Here is a 27,297-nt window from a genome sequence, read left to right on the forward strand (position 1 = left end):
TCAATCCAATCGAGCATCTGTGGGATGTGCTGAACAAACAAGTCCGATCCATGGAGGCCCCCGTTGCAAATTACAGGACTTAAATGATCTGCTACTAACATATTGGTGCCAGATACCCCACCACACCTTCAGGGGTCTAGTGGAGTCCATGCCTTGATGGGTCAGGGCTGTTTTGGCAGCAAAATGGGGACCAACACAATATTAGATATATTAGATACAATATTATAATGATATGCCTGATCAGTGTATGTCAGAAATAGCTCTAGCACAATGACTATTAATTAGAACTTATTTACACAAAACAATTAACGAGATACCTAACTGGTTAGTATTATTATGATGGCAAAAAGCCAGTACCAGGGTATGACACAATAAACACATGACCAAGTATTTCATTATATTATTGTAGATCTTTTGTAACAGAAACACATCATTTCTCCAGGGCTACTGTGTAATGTACTCTAATGGATCATTTTTCCATCTCTGCTGCCTTTGACGCATGATCAGATGGAAGTCATGTAGCCTACTGTACTTTTGGGGGATTTGAATGCTAACAGATTGTTTAGTATTATATACCTCCTTGATGAACACCAAGTTATGATTCAAGTAACATAATTCCAAAAAGTCATTACGAACTTCGAATAAAAGGGACGTGTAATGTGGCAACACAATTTTTATTGAGTAAGAGATGTCAACACCAGCATGATAAAAATTGTACAAAGTTCACAATTTCAAAATGAAATATCACTGCAACTTGTGATCTTAAACACTTAGAGCAAAAAAAGTATCATACCAACAGAAATCATGCCATGTGGTTGAAAAAATAAAATAAGAGAGAAAAAGATAGCTAAAGAGCTGGATAGAGGAAGAGAGCAAGAGACATTAAGAAAGCTATGCTTCTTTATTTTTTAATAGAAAAATCCTGGTTTAAAATGGTTAATTAAAATCCATTTGAAATGGAAACTTGTAACCTGATGATTTCACAATTATTAATAAGAAAAGTATTCTGCATTCAAGCATGTGACACCATAGATAGTTTCTATTTAAATAGTCACAGATAACCTTTTGAAGTAGATAGTACAATATGTGCCAACTGAAAATGAGCAGCGGAATTGTGCTTAAAATCCCCTTTCCTGTCAAATCAGTTATGATAGTGGATGAGAGGATATTGTATTTTGCTATCGGTGTGTTAAAAGCGTTACTATCTTGGAAATTAGCTGCATTCACAAAGCTTTCGGAGAGAGAAATGTGCTGTGGTTGGGAGGAGATGTCTGGATATTACAGAATGATAAATAAGACTGACTAGCACCATTTGCATGAGCTCTCTCGGAAAAAAAACACAATGCTAGTCTTAATAATACAAAAGAATAGATTTCCGAAACAAAGGCCCACGTCGAGCATCAGCATCAACCAGAGTCATTTCACACTAAAAATCACTGTGACAGCTTTGACTCATGCTCGATAAATACAAACAACTTTAAAATCCACCACTTAAACTCAGCCCTATTTCTGACTTTGCTTGATGCTTTTGATGGGCTTTGACTAAACGAAGGTGAATGTGGGGTTCCCAGACTATAACTGTACATGTCCTTAAGATATTCTGGAGTAATATGAACTGATTCTGTCAGTAAACAACCCTCTTAGCGACGGAAGCTGCCCACACGCTACCGTAACCTTGACCCATGCCACGTCATTTCACCATTTAATTATCAAAAAATGCATCCTGCTTCAATTTCCATGATTCTTAGAGCTTAAAGTGCCGCCGATTTCTCATAAACGTAAAAAAAAAAGAATCAATGAAAGTGAATCGCAGGTAACCACAGAAGGCAAGCTGACCTCTCTTAATACTGTGTATAACTGATTGGAGTTCATTAATTGCAATATGATGAGTTTGCATTGCTGATATAGTTGTATTTGTTGTGCACTCATGACCAGATGCATCTCTACATGATTGCTTGGACAAAATCTACAAGACAAGTGCTCCATTACTATGACACAATGACGTATGGGTGGTGACATTAACCCTGTATATCCAGCACACTGGTAAACTAACATTCACACACAGTTTTACTTTCTTCAAAGAAAAACAAAACCAAACTTCCCACAATTCAAACGTCTGGGCACCTCCTTGGTCTCCTGAAACAAATAAAAACACCAAAACATGGAAACAAAGGTGTCCCTGTGCAAAATCGAACATGAGAAATGTGAAATCATAATGCATTCATCCTTTTGGACTTGATCACCCATGTTTAAACCCTAAAACATGACTGTATTAAAAGATTTATATAAAACTTAATACTTTACATTTAGTAAAAAGATTCATCAGCTTTCTACTATGGTAAGAATAAGAAATTGCATATACCCAAACTTTTGCATCCCATATCTAAATAAATGATTGATTCGTTGTCATATATATTGCTGATATTCTATCATACTACCACTAACATTTTACGATCATTAAATTAACGATTAATGTTGGATTGTCTCCTTGAAATTTTCTGTTGTTATTGGCCTCAAGCAGCCGGGCGTTACATTTAGAGAACAGACTTTGTAAATATTTGAGATATTTTTTGGGATTTACACCAGTGAGTTTCCGTGTCATGATGTTTGCATTCACAAAATTTTTTTTGTTGCTATTTTTCCATCTATTTTGGGAATTCAAACGAGAGAAAAAAAACAATAAAACAAGCAGAAAATTAAACAATACACATACTGCATTAGAGTGCCCACACTGACCACTATAAATATTATGATTCCGGAACCGAAAGACAACGTTTCTCAATATTGTTACAAAATGTACCCAAAATCGAACCACAAAAAATGTACCACTGTACACCCATTGAACAGCCTTGCACAGCACATTAGTTCCCATTAGTTCCATAAAGAGAAGCTCAGATCTAAGCTGATTGCCCTTACATTCCCTCAGTGTATCCCCTCTGCACCTCTTTAGATTTAAAATAATGGATGGTTTTTGTTTACAATTAATAAATACATATACACTAAAATGTGCATACATTAGCAGCTATAAACAGTACATCACATTATGTCAGGTCATATGAAAAAATGTACAAAACATGAATGTTCCTCAAAACATTTGCCATTGGTAGTCGTCATCTTAAAGCAAGGCAACAAATAAGTTATGTATTTTTTTGTCAAAAGCATAACAGAATCATAAATAATGCCAAATAATACAATAAATTACAGCAGCAAAAAAATCATACTAGTTATCCATACTTTTTACATGATGGGTTTCTTTTGTTTCTCATCGATTCTTAACGCTCTGGTCACATGACCCCATGACTCGGCCAATAGCCAATCGCAAAGCTACACTTGGATGCCTTGAACCGCTTGCTTTATGTTCTCCAAGAGGGCCTTGTTCTCTGGGCTCTGGTACTGGTCCTGGTGAGTATACATATCTGTCAAAGTGCTCACATAAGTGTCAAAGTTTTGCTCGTTCATCGGCTCCTGCGGAACAGATCGGGATCATTGGAGGTTGAAAACAAATCGATCATAATATGCTAATATAATCAAACACACAAATAAGACAGAAAGGGAAGGGGAAAGAGGATATTTTAGGGAGGAATGAACCCACAATGCTGCCTTTAAAACTAAATATCAGCTAGATAAAGCTAGGGTTTTATAGAAAATACATCTCTGGAAATGCAGGGCTTGACCAGTCACATTAAAATGGTCACTGTTTGTTGGTCAAAATCAAAGTTTCTTAAAAAAAGATATATCTGATGGATAACAAAAAAAATCTATGCACATACATTATGTATGCATGCACTGGTGTGAGTTTCATGCTCATGAGTATGTAAGTAATACTGGCATTCACAAGTGATATCAAACAGATCGCCATGAGTAGCAGACAGATATCGATGAGCATCACTGTGCCTGATAAAATACATGATGAGTTTACTACCAAAAAATAAATATGGCTCATATTGCAACCCCAGCTTTCTTATCGCTATATACCCTGAAGTGGATTATGTCAATATGTGTGGCACTGATACACTCTGGTAATATGTATGGACCTTCATGATGCATACACATCGTACTGTGTGTTACAAAAGGGGGAGGACTAGGGGGAGGAAATGATAGTGAGGAGAAGGATAAAGTTAGACTATGGAAAATGAATCTCTTACTCTGTGGGGCATCTGTAAACAGCAGTAATTTTTAACAGGGGCCTCTTTCAGTGGCATCGGTTTCTATAGAAGGGAGAGGTGTAGAGAAAAGACTATTAGCCCGGCTAAAAGCCAGAGGTCAGTGGTCTCAATAAAACTGACATACTCGACTTTACATGTGGAAGTACAGAACACCACACCGCAAAAACAATTGCTCTTCCTCAGCATTTTTGTCTTGTTTTCCATAAATGAATATCTAAAAATATATTTACTTGTGAAGCAAAATGACTTGAGATATTTTTTAAACAACAAAAAAAAAAACTAAATTAAAGGGTTAGTTCACCCAAAAATGAAAATTCTGTCATTAATTACTCACCCTCACGTCGTTCGACACCCGTAAGACCTCCGTTCATATTCGGAACACAAATGAAGATATTTTTGTTGAAAGCTGATGGCTGAGAAAGGCCTCCATTGGCATTCAGTACACTTATACTCCCAAGACGGATAAAAGGCACTCAAAACATCGTTACAAAGTCCATCTCACCACAGTGACTCTACAATAATCTTACGATGCGACGACAATAGTTTTTGTGCGCAAAAAAAATCAAAATAACACCTTTTTCCAACTTGTTACTGCCTTCCGCGTGTGCCTCCACGACGAATGCGTGAGAATATGACGCAGATCCGGCGTTCGGACAGATGACCCAGAAGTGATTTGTTTACAATCAGAGGAAGACGCGCGTATCTCAGCTGTTGGATTCTACATTGATCGTGCTTTAGGTCTCGGCGTAGTGCTCAAAATGGGGTTAGAGTGTGCATTTCATGGAATCCCGAGCCCCGGCGCTACGTCATATTCTCGCGCATGCGTCGTGGAGGCACACGCGGAAGGCAATAACAAGCTGGATAAAGGTGTTATTTTGATTTTTTTTTGCGCACAAAAACTATTGTCGTCGCATCGTAAGATTATTGTAGAGTCACTGTGGTGAGATGGACTTTGTAATGACATTTTAAGTGCCTTTTATCGGTCTTGGGAGTATAAGTGTACTGAATGCCAATGGAGGCCTAACTGAAGCCTTTCTCAGCCATCAGCTTTCAACAAAAATATCTTCATTTGTGTTCCGAATATGAACGGAGGTCTTACGGGTGTCGAACGACATAAGGGTGAGTAATTAATGACATAATTTTCATTTTTGGGTTAACTAACCCTTTAAGTGAATTTAAGCATAAAATAAGACAAAGTATCCAAAAATGAAAATTCTGTCATCATTTACTCACCCTTATTTCATTCCAAACCCGTAATACTTTCATCTTTGAAACACAAATGAAGATATTCTAATCCTGAAATCTGAGAGATTTCTGTCCTTCCATTGACAGTCTACACAACTTTGACGCTTCAAAAAGTTCACAAAGAGATCGTAAAACTAATCCATATGAATTGAGCGTTTTAGTCCAAATTTTCTCACATATACACATTCATCAGTTATGGCAGCGGTCTCCAAACTCGGTCCTGGAGGGCTGCTGTCCTGCAGACTTTAGCTCCAACCCTACATTGATTAGCTGGTTCAGGTCTGTTTATTTGGGGTTGGAGCTAAACTCTGCAGGACAGTGTCCCTCCAGGACCGAGTTTGGAGACCCTTGAGTTATGGTAAACGAAAACTCAAGCATGCTCGCTTGACGTGGGAGAACCAATGAGGTTCATTCTCGCATGTTACGCAGCACGTTTGAGCTTCCACAAGAACAAATGAACAAATGTTCTCGCGTGTTAAGCAAGTACGGTTGAGCTTCTGCTTATGTTAACTGACCAATGTTTTTATGTGAATAAAAGCCCAAATTCAATCAAAGTGATTCAGTTTTTTCAGAAAATGTGGACTAAACGGTTTGATTCATATGGATTAGTTTTACGATCTCTTTATGAACTTTTTGAAGCAGTAAAGTACTAGTTGTGTAGACTGTCAATGGAGGGACAGAAATCTCTTAGGGTAGGGACAAACCAATCCAACGGTCGGCTGTCGGGCAAAGTCGGGACGTTTTTGAGCGTCGGCCGGCTTACTTTTTTCGATAGCTCTAGTCAGACTTCGTCTTTTTTTGTGGCCGATTTAACATGTAGAATCGTCGTCGGGTCGTCGGCGAGAGAGAGAACTTTGATTGGCTGTTCGGCTTATAATTTTAGGTCATCTTACCTGAGCAACACTGCATGAACATTTTCATAATAACATGAGCGGATTGGAATAAAGAATGTGATCAGTGTGATTGATATTCAAAAGGGTAAGCAAGCGCTGCATTGTTTATGGTTTGTATACCTAAAGTCTTAGTTTTTTAGCTTTCTCTTTTTGAATGACTATTATAGACTAATATATCTGCTTAAACAGTTATCTCCTTTACACACAGGCGCAGAACGCGCATGCTAGTTGACAGTCGCCTGTAGTCCTTTTTGTGTGTTCAGGCCTTTTTTTCCCTGACGCAACAACACAGTTGGCTTTCATCAGCGCTAGTTCTTTGGTGTCGGTTTGGTATGTCCCTACCTTTTAGATTTCATAAAAAAATATCTTAATTTGTGTTTTAAAGATGAACGAAAGTCTTAAGGGTTTTGAACGACATGAGGGTCAGTAACAGTATTCATTTTGATATATTTTTCAGAAAACAAGACTTAGGGCCAGATTTATTTTACGGGCAAATTAGCATGAGAGCACAATCCAATAAAAGTGCAGATGTGAGTGGAGAGTTCTGAACTTTTCAAATTAAAGAACACATATGCAGCCTGATTATAATGACCAACGCAATCTACCTAGAGCAGTGCAAATTAGCGCCTGGTTTAAGACGTACTGTTTTGAGAGGTAAATAACGGCGCAAATAACAGTAAATTGACTAGTGCAAACCTTAGTAAATCACCTTGCGTGATTCATTTAAATACTCTCCTCCCATAAATTTTGCATGGAAACTCCTAAAAATGCATATGCAATAAAGTCAGCCGCCTAAAAAAAAAAATGTCCACGCCTTTTTGCCGCTAATTTTTCACTGTGTCTTTTTTTTTTTACGCCAAAAGGTTTACGCTGGTGCAAGCTGTTAGTATCTGGCTCTTAATATCTTAAATCAATTTGCTTCTCAAGTAAATGTAGCTTGATTGAAGAATGTTTATATATTTGTACAAGAAAAGACAAAAATACTTAGGAAGAACATTATTTTTTGCAGTGCAAGTTTTGGTTGAGCGGCATGACACATGAATAGGCAACAGTCGTCTGATGGTAGTGCAGCTTGAGGACCCCTCGTGCGCACTCTAAATAGCATCCATCAACAGCGGGGGTGGAGAACTCAGGAGCCATATTCAAGAAGACATGTTTCAGTTGTTTACTAACATGGCTGCCACATTTGAACAAGGCTTTTCCAATCGCACCCTGTCTCAATGTGTATATGAATGCACTGTGATTCCAACATGTCGGACCATCTGATCCACAGCGGCCATGTTGGTACTCAACTGAAAAGCAGTCGTTGAAGTGGAGGTTGTTTTTTTACAATGGTCAGTAAAGGGGAGTGACCTCAGCACAGAAGCATATGGAACTGCGAGGAACTCAACAACAGACATAAAGAAGCAGATGGGAGAAACAATAGAAACCGGAGTTACATCCCTACTGGTAGCGTCTGATATACAGACTCAGGCCCTGGCTTTCAACAAGGCAGTCTATATTATCTACTCTATGCAGATAAACATTTATTATAGATCATATATTAACAGACTTTAATAACTCATTTGAATTTATTCAGATTCGCAGGACTTCCTTCCAGTAAATAATTATCAAACATTTGAATCCTGACTCTTGAGACCCTTGATCATTGATATTTTCTTACCCCTAGATGAAGCCACATGTCCGTTGGCACTTACCATGTGAGGGAGCTGGATGTTAGCAAGACTGTTGATGAGGGACTGGCTGAGGTTGGCGAGCTCATGCAACAGCGAGTCATTCTGCTGCTCTATGGCCTTGTTTTCTTCCTCGATGGACTTCAGGTTAGTCTCCATGGTGGTGATCTGGCAGGAGAGAGAAAGGGAGACAAAGGTATCTCTGTGACTGAACACCAGGCCAATGCCTGATTTGAGAGATGGCAAATGTTCTTACTTGAGTTCTTAATTTTATCATATCTGACTCTACTTGATTGTTTGATTCGTTCAGGTCTTTGATTTCCTCATCCAGTTGTTTTATCTCTTCATCATTTTCTATGCCTGGAAGGGAACATGGAGAAATTCACTGTTGAAAATGCCATTGATGGGGAGGAAAATTAATTTAATTCCATTATTAATCATATAATAAAAGAAAAATGATGTACCTTTACTTGCTCTCTGCTTGATTGTGAGCATTTCAACCCCCGTCATCCGAGCTTTCTTCATAGCAGATGTGGCACGGGGACAGCCAGACAGACTACAGACATACAAATGAAACATAAGATATAGATAATTATTTTGAATTCTCAGATTTAAACATTATGATGAAAAAAAAAAACATTAACTGATTCACAGTCATTTGCTACATTTCAACAAACTTCAAAATATAATTTTGTAGTCTGTATCTTTGTCTTGTCTTTATTTAAACATCATTAAAAAAGATACATTTACTTGTACAAATTATTGTATGATAATATGTTTTTAGTGAATATTTCTTAAACTAACTGTATTTTCTTAACCCACTGGCTATTTCTTGTTTTGAGCATAAACATAAACTTTTTTATTATTTATAAATAAAATAAGAAGAATGCCAATGTGCTAATACAATTATTTGTCTTAACATCCATTATTTTAGTACTATTTATATACTATTATAGTAATATTTTGAGCTTATATTATTATTAGCTTATATTTTTATATTTCCATTTTTCATTTTCATTTTAAAATTAAAAATGTTTTTTTTTTATAGTGTAAGTATTTTGTTGTGCTTTTGTCATTTGTTTTCAGGTAAAAAAAACCTTTTCTATTTCTATTCTAAATTTCTATTTAGATTTAATTTATTTTTATTTCATTTTTAATTTTAGTACTTCAACTTTATCTTATTTATTTTAGTTAGTTGCCAAAGCAATGTGTTTTAAGTTCATGTAATATTTATATATATTTTATTTCAACTTTATTTCAAATATCTAAAGCAGTTTTAATAGTTAACGATAAAAATATTGTAAATAAGTTTATTTCTCAATTAAATATATTTTGTTTTAAGGAAGTTTAGATCTTTTTATTGAAAAACGCTGCAAAAATACTGATTAAGGAAATGATTTCTTGCTATATGATGTTAGCCTTGTTGAGAAACAATCCCACGCTAGTGTACCTCCGGTGGGTGAGGAAGCTGCCACTGACATGGCCAGAGCCATCGCAGCCTGGGGTGGGGCAGGTCATGCCGTCTGTCTTGCCAGACTTCCAGGAGAAAGGCGCTCCGTTCACATAACCGTCTTTCTGACGCTTGGCGGCCAGCGGGCAGCCGGATGCACTGCGGTGGGATGCATACTTCCCTGTCACATGACCCTGGCCATCACAGCCTGGCACTGGACACCTAAAAACATTGGGCACAGCAGGGACAAAGTTCACACACACACACAAGCAAGAGCAAGGAGCCATGCACGCACACACACACACACACATTGTGAAGTTCCTACTGCAATTCTCCTCAGTAGAACTGGTCGATTTAGACTTTACACCTGTAAATTACTGCAAGCAACACTAAAATTCTTTGGATAGTTGAAGGAATTTAAAGAAAATGCACCTGATTGGCTCCTGGTCATCCTTGTCCTCCTTACTGTGCATTATTTTAATACCACTCTTCTTTGCCCGGGGACAACCTGAAAGACTTCAGAGCAAGACATTTTTTTTTTAATCCACTGGTGGGTCAAATCAAAATTTGATGTGCATATTTGTGAGTCTTCACCTTCTATGTGAGGCATAGTTGCCTGTGATATGCCCAGAGCCATCACAGCCAGGAGTAGGACACCTGCAAGCAATGAAAACATGAAAAAGATTAATGTAACCTCAGACAGACCTCATTTTGAGGGTCAACCGCGGTGCCGTGTAAACACGAGTGCGTGAGGGCTTACTTCAGATCCTGGGAGTTTGATGTCATCATACCACGCATGCCCTTGTCAGCCAGTTGGCAGCTTGATAGCCTTAAGAGAGGATTTGGGATGAGACATGGTATACTTGTACAGCTGCAACTAAATTGCCCTCAGGGTCATTTTATCATTAAAGAGTTTGACATGCAAATACATTAATTGTACTTTGGAAAAAATATGTTTTAAAATCTCTTAAACTTTCATTAGTAGCCTAATAAAAACTTTTATTTTACATGGATGCTGAGATCATATGACCAGCTGAAAAATACAAACTTGATCTTGAATAAATTAATCATAGCTGACTGCGAATAGTAGATTTTTACAAATGGCAGATTTTGCTTATACTTGATGCTGTGTCTACGACACTAGGTGTTAGTAAGTCAGATGATGATGAAGATAATTGCCAGCACAATATAAATAAAATACTGAGCATTTTTATAATAATTTTATGTTTATATTTTCAAATAACTTTAACAGACAGGATTTAATTTAGTCTGTTAAAATATAGAAGGCAAATGAGAGATGTACTAAATAAAACGGACATTTGGACATCATAATATCATTTTTAGAACAGAAAGTCATGATGGCACCAGTCGTTTTAGGTAGACACTATCATTCAAAAGTCTGGAGGTCTGTAAGATTTCTTTATAAGACTTCTATGCTCACCAAGGCTGCACTTATTTGATCAAAAATAAATATTATTACAATTTAAAACTATTTTTCTCTATTTGAATATATTTTAAAATGTAATTTATTCATGTGATGGAAAAGCTGAATTTTCAGCATCATTACTCTTCAGTGTCACCTTCAGAAATCATTCTAATATGCTGATTTAAGTTAAAAACAGTTGTGCTGCATTTTGTTCAGCATTTATTTGAAATAGAAATCTTTAGTAACATGTTTTTTATGCATTGAATGCATCCTAGATGATTAACAGTATTAATTCCTTATTGGTAGTGTTAGTGTACAATGGACACACTAAATAATATATTAAAAAAATCAAGCTACAGCATCATATGTAAACAACAGGGAATTCTATGCTTACGTGAGAAGCTCCTTCTTGCCCTCCTTGCAGGATGCATATTTGTGTTTGGGACTGGGGAGGGACACCTCTCCTGAATACTGCTGCTCTTCTAATAGATCCTGAAAGGGGTCCAGGTCATCCTGAAAATGAGGATGGAGAAAGAAAAAGAGAGATTTCAGTGCATGTTATGATGCAGAATAAGGAGGAAGAATAGTACAATGGCCTGAGTCATTTCATAATATACGGTGCAGTTTACATATCAAAAAATCCATGCCATTATAACACGGCGCAAAAAAGAACACAAAAACTCTCACACAGCCTAATTTGCATGAATTCAAATTCGCCAACAATTTAGCAAAAACATCAAATCCCTTTTGAAATAATACTAACAACAGTTTAAGTCTGGAGGTTCATTAACGACTAATTAACAGAGGAAAATTCCTATTTCAAGTCAGAATCACCGGTGAAGTGAAGGCATGCAGTACCAGCACTGTACACTAGATGTCCTTTCAGTCCTACTGTCCTTCAAATCACTACAATAGGAGAAAATACAGCTTCCTTAAAGGAATAATTCACCCAAAAATGAAAATTATCCCATAATTTACTCACCCTCAAGCCACTCTAGGTGTATATGATTTTCTTCTTTCAGCCAAACACAATCAGAGTTATATTAAATAATATCTAGGCTCTTCCCAGCTTTGTATAGTGTCCAAGTTTTTGAAGCTCCAAAAAGTACATCCATCCATCATAAAAGTAATCCATACGACTCTGTGGGTTAATAAATGCCTTCTGAAGCGAAGCAAAGGGGTTTTGTAAGAAAAAAATTTAAAACTTTATAAACTATAATCACTGGCTTCCGACAACAGAAGTCTGCACGTTCTAGAGAGAGAGGAGTTCCGGTGGAAGAGTGACCTCTGACCTTGTAGGATGTAGGCGTAGTGTAAGAGAAACAAACACAGAAGTGCAGAGGACAGAGCAAAACAAAACGCCGGTCAAGAATTATAAGTCTAAAACAAGATTTAAAGAAAAATGTGAGAGGATTTTGATTTAAGAGAAGACGAGCTACATCCTGCATCATACGTCGGGTCAGAGGTCACCCTTCGCCAGAACTCGGCCATTCCTGAAAGCCAGTGATTATTGTTTATAAAGTTTTAAATATGGATATTTTTTCGCTTCAGAAGGCATTTATTAACCCACGGGAGTCGTATGAATTACTTTTATGATAGATGGATGGCTTCAAAAACTCGTACACAATTCAATGCCATTACAAAGCTGGTAAGAGCCTGGGTAATATTTAATATAACTCCGATTGTGTTCGGCTGAAAGAAGAAAGTCATATACACCTAGGATGGCTTGAGGGTGAGTAAATTATGGAATAATTTTCATTTTTGGGTGAACTATTCCTTTAACAAGTTTACTGTTTAAGGTTTACAAGGGACAAAGCAGCTGTTTAGATATTACTAAATTGTGCCCTCGCCAACACTTTACAGATAAACAATTTTATATTATAAATAGGTTATTGTGCTCGAATGCAGTGGAAAGAAAGGGGGAAGAATAAGCCTCTGCCTACGGATTGCTTTGGAAGTGGGCTGAACAATCACATAAGCAGTAAACGGTAACCCTACTATGAATAGCACTACCCTACCAACCAAGTTAGTTGCTAACAAAAAGCAAAACGCCTGGTGAAAGAAGATGTGAACAACCAAAGAGAAGTTGCCTCTCAAGTATTTTAATAGTCATAGATTTATAGTAATTTTAAAATTAGTTGTTGCAACATTATTTGATTAAACTTTCATGCTAAAATGTGACTGACATTTGGAAAGTTTTGTTTTAAATGTGAAGTGTGTAATTTCCTACTTTTGCTACTACACCACTAACAGAATGGCAGAAATAATGATTGCTTTCAAACACGTTTCCTGAACACTCCTCCCGTCAGCTATTGGTTAGAGAAACAGATAGCTCCACCCTAATCTTACGCCACCGGTTAAGTCAATGGGCCCTATTTTAACGATCTGAGCACATGGTCTGAAGCGTATGGCGCAGGTGCATTTAGGGTGTGTCCGAATCCACTTTTGCAAGTTTAACAACGGAAAAAACGGTTAGCGCACCAGGCACATGGTCTGAAAGGGTTGTACCTAGTCTCTTAATGAGTCATGGGTGTGTTTTGGGCGTAACAAAAACCAATTAGAGTCTCATCTCCCATTCCCTTTAAAAGCCAGTTGCGCTTGCACCATGGCGGATTCACTATTTACATGGTATACATTATACACTTCTCCAGAGAGGAATCCTTTTATTTTTAATATTTCAAAATGTTTGTGTGCTTCTGTGCATCCCTGTGTGTAATAAGCAGAGTGTACACACGTTGTGCACCAACTATAGGTGCATATTACTAACGCGCCTTTTAAATAACACAAAAAATACTGCGCTATTGACTTTAGACCAGGTTTTTGTTGGTCAATGGTAACGCGCCAACAATTCACCTGAACACACCTCGTTTTCAGACCAGCCCTCCCATGGGCCAACAGATAGGCGCGAGTGCATTTGCCATTTAAACAACATGGCGCTGGATGTGAAAATGATAACTGTATCGGGCTGAAACTAGCAAAAAACACTTGTGTCACGCCTGCCGTTGCATTGCGTCTGGTATATGATAGGACCCGATGTTGCTGTGTCGGGATACTCAAACACAAAATGTTTTGTTAGCACCATAGTGTTTACACTTTTTGGCGGAAGTTGTGTTTACATAGAATAAGAGAAAGCATTTTAACAACAATTAGTCATTTATTCTCATTTAGATTATCCTCTATTTAATGCCAAACTCTCAGAAATCGATCTATTTAGACACTGATCACATTCTACATTGCTACAAAAACTGTGGGCATAAAAAAGGGTGACAATGATCTAAATTCTCTAAGTAAAGTGAGTGCTACGGTCCATCTCCAGCCAGACTCAAGGGGTGTTGGTTGAAGGGGGCAGTACCTCCTTGTGGTCCTCGTCCAGGCGTTTGATCTTGGTGTAGTCCACAGGCAGGTCCCAGCAGTCTGCCGTGCTCATCTGGTAGCAGTGGCTGTTGAGCAGGGCCTGCCGCTGGGGTGACATGGGCTGCAGGGGGGTCAGCACTGTACCCCCACTGCCCTCCCCCATCCCTCCAACTCGGCTTAGATCCAGGGTTCCGTTCTCATCTCCATCTCTGTCATCAGGGCTCTGCCATGAAAAAAAGAGGGAGGAGGAGGATTGTTAAGAGAATTAAGAATAAAGGGAATAATTAAGAGGTAAAAGGATGAGAAAGAAGCAGAGTGAGATACGGAAGGGAAGGATGACAGACGAGGATGTTTTCAGTTTAATTATGAAATCAAAATGGACAATTCTTATATTTTATATTGCTGTGTCTATTATAAATGATTTATTAGTGCACATCTTTCTTTTAGGGAAGAAAAGACGGATTTCTTTGCCGTTTTTGCACCTTTAAACAACTTACAGGAACACAGGCAAAACATCTCGAAGGAGATTTTCTGTTATAATTTACTTAGTTGAACCTACAAACGCATTTTCTTTCTTTCTCCTTCCCTGCGTTGGGCATGAATAATTAATATGGTTGCATTGTTTGACCATTTGCCAGTTTTATTTACACTGTTGTTGCTGATTTTGTTGGGATGTCAAGCTGTATTTGTACCTCTCCTTAAAATGATTAGTTAGTTGTTTGCTACCCTAGTCATGTTTCATGCACTGTACAAAGTCTTAAGGTCTGTATTTGGCCTATTATGAGACAACAAACACTTTGTTTTGCATGTACAAAAATTTGGGGTCAATACGATTTTTTTATCGCTTTTTATCAAGGATCATGTGACACTGAAGACTGGAGAAATTATGCTGAAAATTCAGCTTTGCTATTACAGGGAAAAAAATCTGAGTTGTCAAATCGATTAATCGTGATTAATCGTATCTGACATAAAAGTTTTCGTTTACATAATATACCATATACTGTGTGTATATAATTTCTTATATATAAATGTAAATATTTTATATATAAATATAACATATTTTTCTTAAATATATGCATGCATATGTGTTTATTTATATATACACATAATAATTATACACAGTACACACACATATATTATGTAAACAAAAACTTGTATCTTAGATGCGATTAATCGCGATTCATTGACTTGACGGCACTAAAAGATAGAAAACTGTTATTTTAAATTTAATAATATTTTTACAATATTACAGTTTTTACTGTATTTTTGATTATTTAAACGCATGTCAGCATAAGAGACTTCTTTCAAAAACATTGACAAGCCTTACCGACCTTAAACTTACATTTCTCATATAAAACAAGATGAAATGCAGTGCATAACATTGAACAATTGCACAGAATGCTTAAACTTAGAAAAAAAAACATTTCTAGATGTACAATGATTGCAAATTCTGACAACATTTTAAGTTCAAATAATAGAGTAGATAAATTAAACTGGGGAAAAAACATCTAAACAGTAGCCTTCAGTTGTTTTTTTTAAATCCTGAAATCACCTCATTTTTTTACTGTGTGGGAAAGGATTGGAGGAAAAAAGATACAAAAGAAGAGAGTGTGAGCATCTTTGCGCTGCCCTAAATCTCCATGTACAGCTGCTTATTAGTGAATATATAGAGCCCTGCATCTCCTCACTACCTCTGTCCCTCTTTCTCTCTCTCTCTTTCATTTTCATCCCCACTCCCTCCAGCCTGCTGCCTCACTGTCCTTAAAGAGAGGTCATTGTCTTTCCTATGTACCCAGAGGGATGCTGGGAGTGCTGGCTTGGCCGAGACCACAGCTGAAATCGACATTAATTCTACTTGCCTCGGTGAGAGAGGGTAGGGGCACCACTACTCCAGCATTCCTGCAGCTGCCAGCTTCCTCTGGTCCTCTCCAGCCCCTCGCTCTCATTATCACCATACAGATTATGTCTGAAATCGATGTGCCACTAAAGCAATCATGGCTCGCTCAGACCATTAGGCTCATATGATGACTCTGACTCTAGAAGAGAGGTCCTGCAGGAGCTCACAGAGGTGCTGCTGTCATTCATTGTATTAAATCACACCCTGTGCAAATGAGCTCGGTAGCTGGGACGAGAGGACCAGGGGTTTGCCCGAATGACTCTAAACTGGCATGCCCTCATTTCAGCGCCCTACCTGGCTTTGCCGGCACAAAGCGCAGTCATAATGGAAGGCAGTGCAGAGAAACTAAGAAATACCCAGTGAGAGAAAGACAAATATATTAACAGTACAAGTGGGTGAGCGTAAGAGAGGAACTGGCAGGAAAAAGTTGTCGACCCTCACCTGTGCCAGGAGCTCTGGGCCTTTCCCGGTGAGGCTCTGGGGCATCTCTCTGCAGCGCGTGGACAGGTTGAGGATGGCGGTGGCAGCCATGTGGGCGGCTTCCATGTCGTGCGTGTAGTCGAAGCTGCTCTTGCTGCAGGTGCTGCTGGCGCTGCTTCCTCCTCCCCCTCCTCCTCCTCCCCCTCCGCCTCCTCCACAGCTGAGACTGCTGCTGCTGCTGGGAGCGTAGCTGCTCGTGGTGCTGCTGGCCGGGCTTGAGGTCTTACAGTAGCGCTTGGCTGCACAAATAAACATATACCGGGTCAGACGGGCTACATGCAGTTGGATGGATGGATGGATGGATATTAGCAATACTAATAATAATAGAGAGAGAGAATACTAGAATGCTAGAATGAATGAAAGGTAGATATACAGACAGACAGATAGATACACACCAACGCACACACACATACACAATGGCTTATTAGATGAGCTGATGTTTCATGATGAATGCTGTGAGAAATTGAGTGTGAGTGAGGGAGGGAGGGAGAGAGAGAGAGAGAGAGAGAGAGAGAGAGAGATGGTTTGACAGTGTATCTAGGTTTCGTGCAGAGGGCTACACATTGTTAACATGAAATCTAAGACCTGCGTGGAAAGCATTAATGCAGCATTTCTTTATAAATCCACATTCATAGACAAACTCTGGTCTGCATCCAGACAGAATATCTGAGAAAAAAATCAGTTACTCACTAAGTATCCTCAAATGCTGGAAACTGACAAATCAGCAGCTAAAATGCCGTTATAATCACTTATTCAAGATTTATACTACTCTCCCATTTGATCTTATTTTTCATCTCATTTTGCAGTGAGACAAATGGCAATGCTGCCATTACAACTAAACTGGGTGTAACTAATTGATGTTGCCAACCGAGTCTAAATGAAGTGCAGTTAATTTCTAACATTAATTAAATGTTATTCTCATTAATTTTTTTTTCCAAGGCTTAATTTTCTTCATTTGTCTCATTTATCAAAAACTGAATTTCTTTGATAAAGCATGCAGGCAAGCAACATCACTTGCAAGAATGCTCTTTAATTTCAGGGATGTGGTATGTGTTCTGATTTCAATAACATTGTCTATATTATCACTGCAGGGCATGCTGTAATGCTCCTTATGGGCAATCAAGACTGTCCTGATGTAATAACCATGAGTTATAATGAAAATGAGTTATTTTAAGCACAGCTAATGAAACCGTACCAAAATATCCAGCCGAATTCTGTTGACAGGAAATCTCTACAATTTCTGGCTTGGGCGTGAAATCAACTGCTACCATTTTGAACAAAATCGTTCCAGTTAATTTGATTCCTTCACAAATGTAAGTGCACTCATTTATCAAGACCAGGGCTGCAGTTGAGAGCTACAGTGCATTACCAAACAAAACAAAACAAAACCTAAAAAAAATTAAGCTTGAAACAAAGACAGAAAAACACAATGTTTGAGGAAACTGAAAAACACACATCTAGACATTAGGTTTTTAAATCTGGCATCATGCAAAAATACATAACTGCCTTCAATAGCAATATGCATGTATGCATATATATATATATATATATATATATATATATATATATATATATATATATATATATATATATATATATATATATATATATATATATATATATATATATATATATATTTATCCATTTTTCACAGACATGCATTTGGTGGACAAAAATAACCATCCAGCAATAATTCTATTAAAGGAGCTGGTTTGTGTACCTAGGTTATTAATAATTTCAGAAGCCAATAAGTAAAGTAGAATTTCCAATAAAGGGGCACTGAACTCGACGGATGCTTGTGAAAATCCAAACTAAAGCTTTTATTAAGAATATGCCTTAACTTCAAAATAGAAAACAGAAAAGAAAAGTACCACAAGGACGTCTGTCTGTACAAAACTAACTCTCTTTCAAATCTTATTTCAATCTGATCTCAAGAGAGAGGCCAGTGTATCAATTCTGACTCTTGCTACCTTGCCAGCTTCAATGACAGAGGAAAGAATAACAAAGACAAGCTTGCCATCATATCCTTTGGGTGAGGTGTCCCGCCCATGGTTCTTTGGGGTGAGGGACCTTTTGCCGTAGGCATGAGACTGGTTGTCATAACTGCTGCTGTAGTCGAAGCTGGCCTTGGAGTACTTCTCCAGCTCCTTGGCCAGGTTGGATCGTGGAGTGCTGGTTGGGACGTTATTTTTGTACCCATACTGTGGGATCTCCAGCTGTTTCACGAAGCACATGGGCCTGGAACAAGTGACAAAGACAGGGAATCAAGGTTGAATATCAGAGGCCTGGACATATTATACTTAAAATCAACATGAATCACTGCTTGCAACCTCATTTCCAACCATATTCACAATTAGGGCTTGACATGAACTTTCTTGCTCATCAGCCATTGTGGCTATTGGTTTTCCAAAGTTACTAGCCACTTTGACATCGATATCATGGGGAAAATTTTTTATATTATCTCATAATTCAGCTGCCACTTTAAGACCTGACGCACAGATCCTTTATACTATTACATGTGCTTTCTTTCTCAACTGTTTACGTTCCCTTAAAACTGAACTGACTGTGTTTACGCGAATACTCGCCAAGACTAGCTTTTTGACATTATTTTGTGAGTATTTGAATGTTTAGCACAATAAGCAATGAAAAAGAACTAAATTTAGTACTGAGAGGCGGCTTTATGTGCGTGCACTTTGGGTGTGAGCACAAAAACTGCACGAATGAGTAAAATTATGCGCAATACATGCAATCCCACACTGAAATTTAAGCCCTGTAACGCCAACAATATTCCTCCGGAGCAAATTAAACAAGTGAGTGAGAGGAGGCGGGTTTGTGTCAACTCGCTGTTGGAGAGATGAGAGCGAGAAAGCGCAGAAGGTATCGTGCATCTATTCTGCGGAAAATTAGTAATGGAAGCGTTTCAGATATTTCAGTATCGTTATGTATCGAAAAATCTACATTTTTGACAACACGACAATGTACTAGTTTATTATTTCAGATGCCTTTTTAAAGACTACAATTGAAAAAAGTATACAAGCCACTGCTGAAATGCACCCGTATTTGCCAGGTTGGCGGGTCTAATTCATAATGTAACTTATTTCAAAGCAAAACAGGATATTCAAAAGAAAAAAAAAGTGGGGATGTTGTAATCATCTGGATTAATTTTAAATTAATTAATTTATTTATTACATTTTTAAATTCCTCAAATTGTTTTTAGGATTTAAAAATTACATGCGGGTAAGTAAATTATATATTATATTATAATAAATAGTATATTAGACATTATTACTTGTATATGTATACATACACACACACTTATAGTGTATATATAGCTATTTATCTATTAGTTAACAATAGCCTAAGACATCAGTGAAAAAGGGAAAGTCTTTTTCAAAGGAAGAGAATCAAAATAATTACAAATAATATTCTTTTTAAAGCTGCACTGGAACCTGCACCCTGGAACAAAAAGCACTATACATTATACATTTAAATGTGAATTGAATTAATGTACCATTTCAACAACAATTCAAAGTCAGGCTTATTGCATTATATCTTTATTAAACATATGGCATGGAGGGTCACATATACCTCAAGACGCGGTCTGACGCTTGGTTGGACTTGACACTGTCGCAGGGGTGATGTTTCTCCTGAACCTTTGCCATCTTCTCGGCGGCAGCTATGGGACATCCCGAGAGACTGCAACAGTAGCAGAGCAATTTATGTGGTGTTAACATTACGTTACGAGCAGCATGTAAGGGCACACACACAAACACACACACACACGCACACGCACACGCACACACACACACACACACACACACACACACACACACACACACACACACACACACACACACACACACACACACACACACACACACACACACACACACACACACACTCAAACGCACACACATGCCCTAGCCTGATAGCAGAAGTTGAAGAACAAAGTGAGATATGAGGGAATGTATAATACCAGCATATGGAGACAAGTCTGTCAGAGAGAATAGTCCGCTTTTTATGACATTCTCTGAATACAGACTTCCAACGTGTTTGCAAAATCCTGGTATGCGTGTGTGTGTGGTACATGGGGATATTTATGTATGAATTATGCATTTCATGTGGCCTAGTTCTATAGTATGAAGGCAAAGCTTTGCAGATATCTGCTGGGCATTTCTGGCTGGCTGGCTTCAGAAAGCTCCTCACAGCGAGATACCGCAGTCATTTCAGAGACACACTACAGCAAACTGAGCTTCAGAACATCCAGCTACGCTCCCTTGCTCTCCTTTTTTTTCCTCCTTTCTCACTTGCTCTCTTTCTCCCTTGTTTCTTCCTCTCATTACTCTCTCGATCTCCCTCTCCGTTTGTTTTTTCTCCCACTTTTCTGTCATCTTCTCTCTCTCTCTCTCTCTCTCTCTGTAATCCTTTGTATGGTTGGGAACTGCCTTCTTATCGTCTGCAATTTTCTTATTGTCTTCTGGTAATACGGAAACCCTTCAGTCACTCTCAAAATATAAAAATTAAACAAATGAGACAAAAATACAAACAGAAAAAACCCCACACGCGCTGCAATTTCAAAAACACAAAAGCGTATAAGCACAGGGTACTTGTGCATTTACAGGAATGGAATTTGAAAGAAAAAAAAGTGAGTGAGTGGTGACTGACAGACGGAAGGATGGCTGTCACTATGCTGAGTTGCCATGACAACCATGCGATGAGGAATGTGTAGACAAACCATATATACTGTACAAGGTTGTTATATTCTCATATTATACATTTTGTTTTCTTCAGCTCAACCCTTCTAATAATGTGTGAGTGTGTGTGTGTGTGTGAGCATGTCCCACAGGAGCTGTTCCATATAACATGGCCTGCAGCGACTTCGGGTGGAGACTGCATCTGTCTGAATGTACACCATGTGCACATGGAGGCACATCTTAACTGCATAAGTGTTGTACTGTATGTGTGGAGCTCTCATTCTTAAGAAAATTAAGATAAAAAACAATCAAATAAATTATATATACAGTTATATATTATATTTTTTCTCTATTAGATTTTTAAACAGTCTCAATTAAATAGAATTAAATAAATATTAAACTGAAATGTAATCATAATTATAGCTTATTTATTTTATTAATTTTCATTCAAATCTTGTAAATGTAAAAACAGCTTCTTAAATAATAATAAAATAATATATAATTCTAAATAATAATTCTATTTAATATTTATTAAAGTATTAAAATTAATAATATATATAAAAAAAAAAAAAATAAATAAAAAAAAAAATAAAAAAAAAAAAAAAATATATATATATATATATATATATATATATATATATATATATATATATATATATATATATATAATTGTATATTACAATTATATACAGTATTAGTTCAATATAATAAAAAAAAATATTAATTCAAATTGTTATTTAGAATTATATATTATTATTAGTATTTTTTTTTTGTTGAGGTTTTAAAAGTTCACCATGCCCCCTCCTTCCCGGTGGGAATTGAATCCTAAATCTCCAGTCTGCAATGTCAAAAGTGCCAATGTGCAAATAAAATATTTGAGCCTGGAGCCATGTGTTTCTATCATCCAGCCGAGCTCAGCACAACACAAACAAATCAGTCCCTCTTCTCCTTCCTGAAAGCAAGGCTCCATCTAAATCCATGTACTCTTCAAATTCCCTGTATAAAGTGTGTAAAAAGACTTGAACATCAGTCCCCACAGTGCCGCCAGTTTCTTCTCTCCACGTCCCTTCCAGCCACTCACCTGCGGTGGGAGTTCCTGTTGCTATTTACATGGCCGCGTCCCGAGCAGCCAGGCGTGGGGCACTTTAGAACATTCTCATACATTGCAAGAACTTGGACAAACAGAGAGGAGAGGGCGAGAGAAGGTTAGGAGGATCCAGAGTGAGTATGAAAGCCTTGTGTTTCATTAAGCTGAACGGGCTCAGTGACAACAGCATGCACATGCTCCTAAGAAACGTTCCAGCTGAAATCAGTTAAACATAAAGTTAGTCACCATATGGTGAAAGAAGAATCTAGGCATGCAATGTGTTAATGGCATGCGCGTTGTGTGAAAGCATTGGCGTAAGAGGAAAAGAAATCTCTCTTCAATAAGAACCGATTTATTTTTGGTGAACTGAATGAGTCTAGCCATTAGGTTGTCTATGACACATCCTGCAGCGCTACGTCTCTGGGCCTGCAGTAAACTGACTCATCAGAACCCGCCTGTGACACGATCCTCATCCAATTAGAGGTGTGACAAGAGGTAGGGATGAAAAAGCTGCTTTGCGTCTAAGAGATCACTGCAGCCATATTGAGAAACGGGCTAAAATTACACAAAAGCGCCAATCAGCACATCCAGAAAAGCAAAGAGCGCCACCGCTTTGGGTGGAGGAGGAAATACACTCATATGCATTACAGACATGCTAGAAAAGAGAGGTAAAACATGCCCACAGCACTTGACAAACACACATGGGAACATTTATCAAGTGCAAACGACCATCCAAATTTGGCTTACTTTCTGGTGGCACGCGGTCTTTGTGGGGGCAGCCGGACAAGCTTCGATGGTGAGGATACAGCCCCGTGACATGGCCCGTGCCATCACAACCCGGGGTCGGACACTTGCTTTCTTTTTTCTCTCCCCTTGAGTCTGCAAGCAAAGACAGTTATTGGCATATCCTGTTACAAGCACAGTAAGAAAATCCCATTAACCTGCTGGATTCTTTGTGATAACATTTATGCCCCTGTTACAGCTATGTTCAAACACTGTCTGTTTGCTGTTTGCTTTGAAATTGGACACTGGAAGAATATAGTCTGAGTGAGACTTGTGGCTGAGAGGAGGGGCGGTGATGCACGAGATCCGCGTTCTGCAAAATTCTAAATTTATGAATTGGCTGCCCTGATCTGAATCAGAATGACAGAATTTACTCGACTGTAATTCAAAGAAATCCAACCGTCAGAGCACAGAGGAATTTCATTACACAATAAAACAAAGATCTACATCATTCATTTCAATTTATTGTGTGTATTAATTCCCTGCAGAATATATAGAATATGTCGAATTTAGCTTCGCTAAACTAAGTTCAATACTGTCAAAATTCATAACTAACATTTTAATTTTGCTGTACAGCAGGACAAAATATCCACCACAATATTACAGATAACTGTACAAAACGAAATATTCTCATTAAAATTTGAATGTATTAAATATAAAACATATTGGGCTATACAGTAAGTGCACTAAAATAAGCATGAGTGGCCTATCGGAAAATTTTATAAATCGTTAATTTTGTGATTTTGTTTTATGTATTGTTAAGCAAGATGAAAATTCTAAATATAATGGGAGCTAATGATTATAATATAATTATAATATAATAATTAATATCCCACGATAACAACCGCTAAAAACTGATAACCCAGGCTCATCCGGGTAACTGTCACTGAATTAGCTAAGAACATGGAATTTTTACGTTTGGTGAGCTAATAAAATATTAAAACTCAAATCAATATTTGACAGTTACAGTTATTTAATTAAGTCATCCGGTATCACGCACTCTCTCTTGTTTAATACAAATGCAGCTGCTGCCATTTTATGATGATTGTTTTGTACACTGTAATGGGTTATAAGATAAACAGGTACGATTTGAAAACAGTTTAATTTCAAATCAATATCTCTTATCCCCATAATTATTTATGTGGTGAAATACCGCTTAATAAGTGGTATAACTGGACCATATCCCTTAAAGGTCCGTCTAGTTTGAACTTGCCGCTTGCTAGCAACTGCCCTCTCCGCGGAAGCTTTGCGTTTAAAGAGCTAATAAAATATTTTGACTCAGATCAATATTTCATGTCTATTTATTTACTTATGTGGCAAGTAGCCGTGTAATAAGCGGGATAATGTACATCCAGCCGGTTGTTATCGCAGAATAAACCCCTTTAGGGTGATGCAAGACCCCTTTGCTTCACGCCAGAGTCCTGATCATAACAATAGCAATAACAACTAGCTGGATGTACATTAGTCTATCCCTCGCATAATATAATATAAGTGAATATAATATACAATTGTGCGCATTGAGAAAAAAGCTCATTTATTTATAATCACCTTACCTAAAACATATAAAACAATCTTTCTGAGGAACGAGGTATCAGAGGATAAGGAAATATACATTATACGCATAAACCTATCAATGTTTTCATCTCACAGCATTTTATTCTACATAGACCATCCAAGATGTTCATGTGTGCTATTGATATTAAAATACAAGCGACTGATTCAAATTCATGCTGGTAAATAAGTTAACGTTTCCACTATAACAGTTCCCCGTTATTAGCTTGCAAGTGAAACCGGCAAGATAATATGTTCAGCTTTCACTGGTTCTGGTTTGCGCTGTGCATAGTTTCTACCATGAGACTAAACAGGGAAAACCAGCATAATGATAATACAGAACCATAATAGCACCCATTGGCTGATCAATAAAGTTGTGGGTACGTTTATCAGTACATGCATTCTCTGATATTCAAATCGGTTTCGCTACGAGAACATATTTGTTATATCCTTCCCTGTTTTATTAGCCAAAAATAACTGCTGTAAAACTCCACAAGCACGCAATAATAATGCACCCTGTCAGTCAGAACAGTGAGATGTTTAATAACGACGCTCCAATAATTAGAGCCAAGAATAGTTTCTGGAGACGAGGTGTGAAATCGTGGTGTAATTCTATAATTACACGACCCTCTGACTTGCTGTGGTCGTGCACTGAAAACAACAGCAAACTGCGATAGGAAGCACAGAGACACTATCTTTAATGGAAACCGTAGTGCAAATGGAAGGTAATGAAACATACGAAGCAGTGCCTTCAGAGCAGAGACAATTGATGAACCTTTTAAAATGCTAGATAGGAAGAGCAGTTAGGTTGGGTAACTACAGGTGATCTGAGGATCCTTAACACCATAACCACTGTTAAATGTGATGTTGATACGCTCCTGTAGTTCCCGATTGCTAATATCTGCATATATCAGAGAACATGGCTCACTCCCAAAGGGAGTGGGTGTGGATTGGGAAGGATTTGAGGTAATAAACCATGTATGGGATCCAAGAGATGAGATTTGCTTTCCTAACGGGCCATGCAGATTGCCATTACTCATGCCTGACAAGGTAAGTCTCTGATGTTACCATGTCAACCTATTTTAGCAACATAAGCTGTTGTCATTATGGAAGTTGCTAGCCGGGAGACCTGAGTGTTTAAAACAAGCCCCAAAAATGTTTCTGTCTCACCAAAGTGACCCCATAGTCATCAATGTCATCGGCGCAGTGTGTGACGGAATGTTAAGTGACCCAAGACAATGGAGAACAAATGCTGCAACAGCTTTCAGGATGAGAAAATTATTTTCATATTCAAAAGATTTCTGTTTGTGAAAAACACTCATTTATGGAAACAAATACACTCTTTCGATTCCACATCAGAATAAAAAAATAAATCTGTTAAGTGTGCAAAAATGCTTAAAATAAATACAAATTCACAATGGAACATATATGTGACCCTGGACCAGTAATAGATGAGATGTATACATCATTTGGAAGCTGAATAAATAAGCTTTCCATTGGTGTATGGACAATATTTGGCCGAGATACAGCTATTTGAAAATCTGGAATCTGAGGGTTCAAAAAAATATTGAGAAAATCGCCTTTAAAGTTGTCCAAATTAAGTCCTTCGCAATGCATATTACTACTAATAATACATTTTTATATATTTATGTCAGGAAAATTTACAAAACATCTTCATTGAACATGATCTTTACATAATATCCTAATGATTTTTGGCATAAAATAAAAATCTATCATTTTGACCCATACAATGTATTGTTGGCTGTTGCCACAAATATACCTGTGCGACTTATGACTGGTTTTGTGGTCCAGGGTCACATATTTATGAGAAATAAAGTCGCATTGTGAGATATAATATCACAAATAGGAAAAATAAATCCGCAATTTTGAGATATGAACCTGGTTTCACAGACTGGGTTTAGATTAAGCCAGGATTAGGCCTTTTAGTAGCATTTTAGTAGCTTTTATAAAAGTGCCTTAGAGAAGAAAAAAAACATCACTGGTGTGCATCTTGAGACAAAACAATGGCACTGACATATTTTAAGATATGTCAGTGCAAGTTGCTTTCAGTTAAACCAGCTCAAGCATGCATTTTAGTCTGGGACTAGGCTGAAGGCTTGTCTGTGAAACCGGGGAATGAAGTCGCATTGTGAGATATATCACAATTAGGAGAAATACAGTCACAAATATGAGATACAATGTCACATTGTGAGATTTAAAGTCACAATTACCAGGAATAAAGAAATAAAAAAGGAAATACTGAATTTATATCTCACAATTGTGACAGTAAACAAATAAAACTGGTAATTGTGAGAAAATGTTTAAAATAAGAAATAAAACGTCACACTGGAATATAGTCACATCACGTCACATCATGAACTATAATATCACAATTAGGTGAAATAAAGCCACAATTAGGAAAAATAAAGCCGCAATTGTGAGAAATTAATCCCTATTGTGAGATATAATGTCATGTTGTGAGATTTAAAGGTACGATAACCAGGAGAAAAAATAAAATAAGGAACATTTTTACTTTATTTCTCACAATAACCAGAATAACCATTTTTATTCGCTTCCTCAGTGACAGAATATGGCTTC

General features: G+C 37.5%; 1 protein-coding gene across 1 annotated transcript in view; it reads right to left on the reverse strand.

The window, feature by feature from the left end:
• Window positions 1-656: 656 nt before the first annotated feature.
• Window positions 657-27,297, reverse strand: part of myt1la (myelin transcription factor 1-like, a) — a gene marked incomplete at its 5' end in the record, with an annotated part of 49,006 nt that continues 22,365 nt past the window's right edge. The window contains 16 exons of the mRNA XM_079831793.1: window positions 657-3,465; window positions 4,146-4,208; window positions 8,002-8,145; window positions 8,234-8,337; window positions 8,442-8,533; window positions 9,428-9,649; window positions 9,860-9,943; window positions 10,022-10,084; window positions 10,188-10,256; window positions 11,248-11,366; window positions 14,206-14,430; window positions 16,546-16,823; window positions 18,602-18,822; window positions 20,173-20,280; window positions 22,360-22,450; window positions 23,113-23,244. Coding sequence (XP_079687919.1) covers window positions 3,325-3,465; window positions 4,146-4,208; window positions 8,002-8,145; window positions 8,234-8,337; window positions 8,442-8,533; window positions 9,428-9,649; window positions 9,860-9,943; window positions 10,022-10,084; window positions 10,188-10,256; window positions 11,248-11,366; window positions 14,206-14,430; window positions 16,546-16,823; window positions 18,602-18,822; window positions 20,173-20,280; window positions 22,360-22,450; window positions 23,113-23,244 — 2,156 coding nt within the window. The 3' untranslated portion in view covers window positions 657-3,324. The remainder of the gene's footprint in view (window positions 3,466-4,145; window positions 4,209-8,001; window positions 8,146-8,233; window positions 8,338-8,441; window positions 8,534-9,427; window positions 9,650-9,859; window positions 9,944-10,021; window positions 10,085-10,187; window positions 10,257-11,247; window positions 11,367-14,205; window positions 14,431-16,545; window positions 16,824-18,601; window positions 18,823-20,172; window positions 20,281-22,359; window positions 22,451-23,112; window positions 23,245-27,297) is intronic.

The sequence above is a fragment of the Gobio gobio genome (genome assembly GCF_949357685.1).
Source record: "Gobio gobio genome assembly, chromosome: 12".
NCBI lineage: Eukaryota > Metazoa > Chordata > Actinopteri > Cypriniformes > Gobionidae > Gobio > Gobio gobio.